This window comes from Rousettus aegyptiacus, unplaced genomic scaffold (genome assembly GCF_014176215.1).
Source record: "Rousettus aegyptiacus isolate mRouAeg1 unplaced genomic scaffold, mRouAeg1.p scaffold_m13_p_5, whole genome shotgun sequence".
Classification (NCBI taxonomy): Eukaryota; Metazoa; Chordata; class Mammalia; order Chiroptera; family Pteropodidae; genus Rousettus; species Rousettus aegyptiacus.
This window is the reverse complement of record NW_023416308.1, coordinates 119,055,464-119,063,738: the sequence shown is the minus strand read 5'-3', so window position 1 is coordinate 119,063,738 and position 8,275 is coordinate 119,055,464. Positions and strand designations below refer to the sequence as shown.

The 8,275-nt window shown below is 61.8% G+C and overlaps 1 protein-coding gene across 1 annotated transcript; it reads left to right on the top strand.

Annotated features, from left to right (window-relative positions):
• Positions 1-3,783: 3,783 nt before the first annotated feature.
• Positions 3,784-5,834, top strand: FGF4 (fibroblast growth factor 4). Its single transcript, XM_016132854.2, has 3 exons — positions 3,784-4,412; positions 5,020-5,123; positions 5,653-5,834. Exons 1-3 carry the CDS (start codon positions 4,073-4,075, stop codon positions 5,827-5,829), a joined length of 621 nt encoding a protein of 206 aa, XP_015988340.2. The 5' UTR covers positions 3,784-4,072; the 3' UTR covers positions 5,830-5,834.
• The last annotated feature ends 2,441 nt before the right edge of the window (positions 5,835-8,275 follow it).

Here is an 8,275-nt window from a genome sequence, read left to right as displayed (position 1 = left end):
TGCACCTTGAGGACATCGCGCCGAGTGAAATACTCCAGTCGCCAAAGGACAAACACGGTGTGATTCCACGTCTACGCCCACCTGGAAAAGTCAATTCACAGAGACAGACAGTGGAACTGTGGGCGCCAGGGGCCGGCGGAGGGGGCGAGCGTGAGTGTTTATGGGGACAGAGGGTCAGTGCGGGAAGGCGGAGAAGTCCCTGAGATGGAGGTGGTGGCGGCTGCACCACCGCACGACAGGCTAAGGCCGCTGAGCCAAACGCTTAACAATGGTTAAACTCAAGAAGTATGTATTTTACCACAACTTTTAAAAAGCTACCCGAAATTGGCTGAATCCCTTCCTTTCTTCGGGCGTTAAAAAAAAACAACAACACTGTGCGGTGTTTCAGGTCTCTGCAGATGCGTCTGTACCAATGGCCTTGACTTTGCTGTATCTTCTCTCTGGAGGCCAAGAAAAGGAAGTCGAGTAAAGCAGACAGTTCAGGCATTTGCAAAGTTTCCTCATGGGAATTGCCCCAGGCTCCTGCCCTCGATCCGCCCTGGGGACTAGATTGAATTTCTATGCAGCACTTTTTTTTTTTTAATTATCATTACTATGAAGCCACCTAAGTTCTTAACAGCTGGGCTGGTGGTTCTGAGAAGTCCTATCACACTCCTTTATGGGAGAAGAAACCATTTGTGCGAGATTTTCTTTGTAGGTTAACCAAGGTCACCCCTGGGAGGGCGTACAGACCCGGGGACTGGCCAGCTTCGGAACCTTTGTTCCCTCTCCGCCAGGCCCCTGATGAAAACATGGGTTTGTTTATTTCACAAACGCCCGGCATCTCTTAGCCAGGCCTTGTCTGGACCACCTCCCTAGGGCCTGCGGCTGGCGCTACTGTGTTAGGGTTGATGACTCCTAAAAGCAGTCGCTGTTGTGCCCATTTTATAGATGGAGAAACCGAGCAGGATCGGGGTGAAACAGCCTCCTGTCATGCACCTCACGGGGACGGAGCTTGGCTGCGAACCCGCAGGAGGAGACTAGAGCCCAGGACTTCCATGCGGCCCTGGGGGCTTCTTTGCACCCCAGATTCCTGGCAAACTGAGCTCCCCGGGTTGCGCAGGGCCTCGAGGGAGCTGGAAAAATTAGTCACCTTGGTCCAACTATTCCTTTCAAATAAAAAGAAAAAAATGAAACAAACCAAAAGCCAGCAAGAGAAGCTTCTGGCACAGGGAGCTAGCAGCCGGATGGGGAGGCCTCTGCAGGCACCTGCTGCTGCCCCGGGCACCGCGCGGCACTGCACCTTGAATTGGAGGGTCTGCAGGCCCCGGGGCTGCGAGCTGCGCTTAGCCAGGCGGCCGTGGGCTCACAGACACCAGCTGAGGGCCCCTGTGTGCCAGGCACCGCTGGAGGCACGGGGACACCCCTGGGAACCACACAGACCCAAGCTCGCTCCATGGAGGCGACAGTCTCATGGACTGGAGGGGCAGCAAGTATGTGAGCAAGGTCCCTTCAGGTTTGTGGGGGAGTGCCTGACAGAGGAAGGGGTGTGAGGAGGTGGCCCTCGGGGGCGGGGCACGCGGGAGGCCCCCGGGGCGGCTGGCATCTGGGGGAGAGCTGCCTGGAAAGAACTCTGAGGGCACGCCGCTGTCCAGCGGGGAGGCCGGAGGGAAGGACAGAGCCGAGTGTGGCCGCTGTGCCGAGGAAGCGTGTGGGCGCCCAGGGGCGAGGGGGGTGTCCAGGAGACAGGGTCAGAAGCCCTGGGGGCTCCCTGTTGCACTCCTCACCTGCACCTGCAGGATTGGCCCTCACTGTGCTTCCGCTGGCTCCGTAGGACAGGTGAGGGCTCCGAGGCCTGCAGAAGTCAGGACAGGCTCAGGGACCGCGGTGAGTCGCGGTGAGGTGGGAGCCGGGCCTCAGGTCGGCATGCCTGAGAAGTCTCGGCTCCTAACACCACCGTTGGCTGTCAGCCCTTCCAAGGACAGTCACTAAGAGCACCTACTGTGTGCGGTGAGTGGGAGTTCTGGGAGACGACCAGCTGCCGGGGTTCTTCCCCGAACTTACCAACAAATAGGAGAGACAGGGAGGGAGGTCCGTGTGGGGGTCCGGGGGAGCGGGGTCCACATACAGGCCGGAGCCAGGGAAGACAGCAGAGGGCCTGGGTCCCCCTCTCCTGAGGAGGTGCCCCCCTGGATGTGGACTAAGGTGGGGGAGCCCACCTTTCATGCTGTTTTGCAAATGGGGAGTCAGTGGCCCCGAGTTGGAGAGGACTTGCGGGGGCGACCGGCAGGGCCAAGCGAGTCCCAGGCCTCTGGGGCTGGAATCCTGGCTAGAATCATCTTTTTGGCCCCAGAGCCACAAGCCCACTGGGGGGAGGGGGGAGGAGGGTGGGAGCGGGGGGGGGGGGGCGGGCAGGGGCCCAGCAGCAGCCGTGAGCCGACAGCCCAGGACGGCCCTGGCCTGGGTGAGCGCTGGTCTGGTGGGCCGCAGGCCCGGAGAGGGAGGCTAAGAGCCTGGTGGAGGAGCCTGGAGACCCGGTTCTGATTCCACTGAGGCTACTGACCGGCCCATGAGTCACCTGCTCTCCAGCCCTAGGACACAAACCTCCAGTGCCCTCCAGGGTGCAGAGATGCCATCCAAGGGCTCCTCACGCAGGAATAGGGTAAAAGGTGAGGGAGGCCGAGGTGGCCTGGGGATGTCTCTGGTCAGCGGTGGTGGTGGCAGGAGGGGGGGGGGCGGCTCCAAGCCCCCTGCAGCTGTGGGTGGGCGGGACCGCTGGGAGGCTCCTCAGGGCCCACGGAGAACAGGGATTTTCACACCTAGGTGAGCCAGCACCTAGCAGGGCCTCTGGCCAGTCCCGCCCCCACCGGGCCATTATGGGCACAGTGGGGATGAGGAGACCAGGTGGGGGAGGGGAGCCTTCCCGGACCCTGGCCTGGGTTCCTACTGAGGTACTTGACTGTCCCTGGGAAGGGGGCAGAGGAAGTCCCCAGTGGCCCTGTGCCCTGTCACCTGTCCTCGCATGGCAGTGGGTGTGGGTAGGGGATGCGGAGCTGTGGCCGAACCTGGGTGCAGCCCACCTGCCTTCCCTTAGCACCAAATACCCAAGGGCCCCTGCTCAGGTGACGCCTCCCCCTGGAACACAGACTCCATCCCGGAATGCACCAGAGCGCAGAGGGCAGAGCGCAGAGGGCAGAGCGCAGAGGGCAGAGCGCAGAGGGCAGAGGACAGAGGGCAGAGCGCAGAGGGCAGAGCGCAGAGGGCAGAGTGCAGAGGGCAGAGTGCAGAGGGCAGAGCGCAGAGGGCAGAGCGCAGAGGGCAGAGGGCAGGGCCCAGAGCCTCGCCTGCCCGCAGCCCGCAGCCAGCAGCGCTGGGCTCTGCCCGGCCTGCCCTCCTGCTGCTCACCGCCCTTTCCCACCTGTCGTTCCCAGGCCGTGCGCATGGCGCCCCCAAAAGCCCCAGGCTCCTGGTAGCCCCTGAGAGGCAGGGCCTAAGGAGCGGGTCCACGGAGCTGAGGGCGGCCCCGGGCAGCTCCGGCAGCGGGAGACGGGACGGGCAGGGACGCAGTGGAAGAGGCAAAACTTCGGCGGCGGAGGCCGGAGCGGAGGCGATGAGGGGGGCGGGGCGAACAGGTCGGGGAGCCGGGAGAAGCCCGGGGTGGGGGCCGGGACCCTCCAGGTGGCACTCGCGGCGCGCGCTCGTCCCCGGCCGCCTCCCCTCCCCCAGTTCTGATTGGCAGGCGGCCTGCGACCGACCGCGAGCGCCACAGCGCCCCGGGCGCCCAGGCGAACGCGAACGGCCCCCCGCGGGAGTAGGAGGGGGCGCCCGGCTATATATAGCGGCTCGGCCCGGGGCCGGCGCAGCGCTTAGCGAGGCGCGCACCGTGTCGCAGGGTCCCGGCCCCGCCGCGCCATGCAGTGCCCGTAACTCGCGGCGCCCGGGCGCCCGGCGGCTCGTCTCGCGCTCGTCCCCCGGCCGCGCGCTCTCCGCCCCGGGCCGGCCGTGCGCTCCCGCGGGCCGGCGCAGCAGCAGGTCGGGCCCCGGCCGCCCGGGCGCACCGACCGCCTGACGGACGCACGGCCCGCGGGCGGGGATGGCGCGGCCCGCGGCGGCCGCGGCGGCGCTGCTCCCCGCCGTCCTGCTGGCGGTGCTGGCGCCCTGGGCCGGCCGAGGGGGCGCCGCCGCGCCCGCCGCACCCAACGGCACGCTGGAGGCCGAGCTGGAGCGCCGCTGGGACAGCCTGGTGGCGCGCTCGCTGGCGCGCCTGCCGGTGGCCGCGCAGCCCAAGGAGGCGGCGGTGCAGAGCGGCGCCGGCGACTACCTGCTGGGCATCAAGCGGCTGCGCCGGCTCTACTGCAACGTGGGCATCGGCTTCCACATCCAGGTGCTCCGCGACGGCCGCATCGGCGGCGTGCACGCGGACACGAGCGACAGTGAGTGCGGGGTCCCGACGGCGAGGGCCGGGGGCCTGGCGCCGCGGCCGCCCCTTCCGACTCGCGCAAACGCGCACGGGGGCCCCGGGCTGACACCTGCTCGCGGGCCGAAGCTCCGGCCCCTCTCGTGCGCGGGCGCGGGGACGCGAACACGCCCGGCTCCGGCCGTCGCCGCAGGAACCGGCCGTGCGCACTCGGCCAGCCCGGCCCCGCCTCCCCGCCCTCGGAAGCCCGGGCTCAGGACGCCGAATTCCAGCGACTTCGCCCGTGGGAACAGGGCACAGGGCGCGAGGCGCAGCCACCGGCACCCACCGGGGCGCGGGACTCGCGCTCGGGTCGCGGCCGGGCTGGGGGACCGCAGGGCCGGCCACGGTGCTGCTGTCCGGGACTGGGCGCGGCCGCCGAGGGGCCGGGACCGGGACCGGAGGAGAGCGAGTCCACGCCCGCGCACACTGGGCTCTGGGGCCCCTTCGGGGTGGCCTGCGAGGGGGAACCCGGGCCTGTTACACCCCGGGGCCCGGGAGGCACGCAGGCCAAGGAGGAGGCCGGCGCGGGCAGCGCGGGCCAAGGGTCCCCTGCCCCGGAATGACCTGCGCCCCTCCCCCAGGCCTGCTGGAGCTCTCGCCCGTGGAGCGGGGTGTGGTGAGCATCTTCGGCGTGGCCAGTCGGTTCTTCGTGGCCATGAGCAACAAGGGCAAGCTGTACGGCTCGGTAAGTACCGCGGGGGCCGGCCGGGTCCCGGCCGGGGAGCGCGGGCGGGAATCCTTAACCCGCTCCAGGTGGAGGGAACTGCGCGCTGGGCCACCTGGCAGCGCCTGTCCGCCCCTCCCCAGCCCGCGACCCTGTGCGCTAGAGCCGCGCCTGCGACCAGGGTCCGCCTAGACCGGGGGTGCGCGGCCCCAAGACAAACAATGAAGTTTGTCCCATCCCGGAGTGGGGCCTCTCCGTCTGCCAAAGGGCGACATCAGGAGCCCTTCTCTGAGCCCCTGCGGCGTGTTTCAGCTGCACGACCGCCGCCTTTCAGGTGGACACCACTTGACTGCCAGGTGCCAGGCAGGTGGCCGGAGCACCAGCCGCTGTGCGCTGCGCCACGTCCCTCTTCTCACGGGGGGGGGGGGGGGGGGGGGGAGGGTCTTGGCACCTGACCTGTCAGCCCCCAGCGGGGCTGGGACCAAAAGGAGCCCCCGACCACTGGCCTCCAGGGTCACTTGGCCTGAGACTGTGCCACCTTCGCCCCCAGCCTTTCTTCACTGACGAGTGCAAGTTCAAGGAGATCCTTCTCCCCAACAACTACAACGCCTACGAGTGCTACAGGTACCCCGGCATGTTCGTCGCCCTGAGCAAGAACGGGAAGACCAAGAAGGGGAACCGAGTGTCCCCCACCATGAAGGTCACCCACTTCCTCCCCAGGCTGTGACCCTCGGAGCGGGGACGCCTTGGTGCACTTCCGGATGGACGGTTTAATGCAAGAGTAACTGTAAGATATTTAAGTTAATTATTTAAATATGTATATATCGCCACCAAATTATTTATGGTTCTGTGGGTGTGTTTTGTATTTTTCTGAAAAACAAAGCAAAACAAAACAAAAAAACAACAACAACAAAAGAAAATCCTGATTTTTTTTTTTTCCTGGTAAAACAGTGGAGAGCTTTTTAGGGGATCAGTTTAACTTATCAGGAAGTGGTCACCAATGTGCTGCTATTCTGCGTTTTAAAAACCAGTGACATCGGACTCCGACATCAGCCTGCTTTGCACGGCCCAGCCCCGGAGTTTGTGGGGGGGGGGGCTTCTCTGTGTCTGGAAAGGCCCTCTGGGGGCTTCGAAGCCGCTCAGGACGCTCCCAGTCGCTCCCCAGCTAGCACCCTCCGGCGCCCACTCGCTCCGTGCCCTGTTGCTATTAATTGGGGCGGATCGGTTTACTTCGGGCACAGAAAGTGCGCCGAGCCCTCCACTGCCACTCCGTTTTTAGATCTGCCAAGACTGACCTTTGAACTCTGCTGTAGTCAATCTTCCCCCATCTACCAGATGGGAGAGACCTTTAGACAAGTTTATAAACTCCTGTTTTCCTTTTTTGGATCAGCCACAGCCACATTTCTGTGGCCACGGTGGAGGTGGGGGATGGGGGTGGGGGCGCGGGCAAAAAACGGCTATTTTGTAAGTCTGGTGAACATGCATCCATATCCCAGGGCGAGGCTGGACTTGGACAAGGCGGGTGTATTGACAGCCACAACCTGAACTCTAGCGATGAAATACAATTTCTGATAGCAGATACTTCTGATAATAGAAATAGAAACACAGTTAAAAGCTCACTTCCCTGGGAAGCTCTGGGCTGGTCCTGGCTCTGAATTCTAGGTAGAATGGCCTTGTAACTGTACAGAAACACTTCATGCAGAGTGCAGGATGCTGCTGCTCCTCCCCGGAGCATTCCCTGAGTAAGTGGATTTAACGTCTACCTCGAAAGCCTCTAAACTACTCACTCAGAAAGCCAGAGCGGGCGCAGGAGTTCGCCGTCCCAAGTGGGATCTTTTTTTTTTTTCCTCCGTATGTAGCCAAAAAGGATTGCAGATAGCGTCGGGGCGTCCCTTTTCGAACCTTGTCACGTTTGAGCTATCTTTACCCCGTGATTTACTTTTAGTAAGGATAATCATGGTGAAAATATTTGCAGACAGCTGTTAGAGTGCGCTATATGGTCACCAAGTAACCTTATATTTTTCTTTATATATTTTACAAATGTAACCCCTGTCGCTGGAGCAAAGATGGAAGCGGCAGGGTCGAGGGTGTTTAAAAAAAGTTCCGAGGTGATGGCAAACATTTAATTTTAATGAATGACTTTTTTAAAGTTTATACAAAATGACCTTCGCTTGCTACCAGAAATGCTCCGGATGTCTGATGCAGACTAGATGTTTCTGAACTGTCTCCCAAATTAACTTTATGGGAGTCTACAGACAGCAAGACTGGAACGTCTGATTGGAGTTTTTGTCTTTCACATTCCTTTTAAAAACTCTTTGTTCGAATGCTAATCGTCTATTTTAAATACCGGGCCGACGCGGAGGCCTGGAAGAAAGAAGCCACTCGCTAAGCCGTGAGACAGGACCACACGTCTCAAACTGCCCTTCCGTGTGTTGCACTGTAACGAAACGTTCCGGGGTTTTTTTTGTTTGTTTGTTTGTTTTGAACTTTTAATTTTTTAAACCACGGCCCAGACGCTAGGAGTGTGGAGGAAAGAATGGTGCTCATTGCGGGGAGGGCACGGGGACGGAATTTCGGTCATTCCGTACGTGATGTAGCCACCTTGTAACCAACGGCGATTGTCTCAGGTGCCTTGAATTATTGCACGGTGTCTCGTCTTAGAGCCCAGGCCCACGGTCAGGAATTAGGACGTCTGAAGTGCAGAACTGGGCCATCCCCGACCTCTCTGTACATGTTCGGCGAATCGCGTGTGACGTAACCGGACCTCTGAGATGCTGTCAAGTGTTTTATCGCTGTGATGGGGGCTTGAGGGCTCTGCGGCTCCCGCTGTTCCCGGACTCTAGTTTCATACAGGTGCCCACCCGTATTGCGACGTATGTGCTGTGCACACTGAGACGCCAAAGACATGGAAGACGTTTATCATGTAAAGGAGAACCCCACTGGACCTGATGGAAATCACTGGGGGAGGTATCGAAAACGATTAAAACCTGCCTTGAAATGCCAAGCCGGGGCTCCCTCCCGCTGTCTCCCAGTGTCTATTTGAGGCCTTGAGCCCCACGTGGCTGGGGAGTGAGGGTGGGGACGGGGGCGGGGGAGATGAATTTTAGCCAGCTGTATCCACACAAATGTGGCCTTGAAGACAGGAACCTGGGGTGTGTGTGTGTGTGTGTGTG

Coding starts and splice junctions, on each gene's coding strand:
- FGF4 (XM_016132854.2), top strand. CDS start 4,073: ATGGCGCGGCCCGCGGCGGCCGCGGCGGCGCTGCTCCCCGCCGTCCTG. Junction 4,413..5,019: donor GCACGCGGACACGAGCGACA/GTGAGTGCGGGG, acceptor CCCCTCCCCCAG/GCCTGCTGGAGCTCTCGCCC. Junction 5,124..5,652: donor AGGGCAAGCTGTACGGCTCG/GTAAGTACCGCG, acceptor CTTCGCCCCCAG/CCTTTCTTCACTGACGAGTG.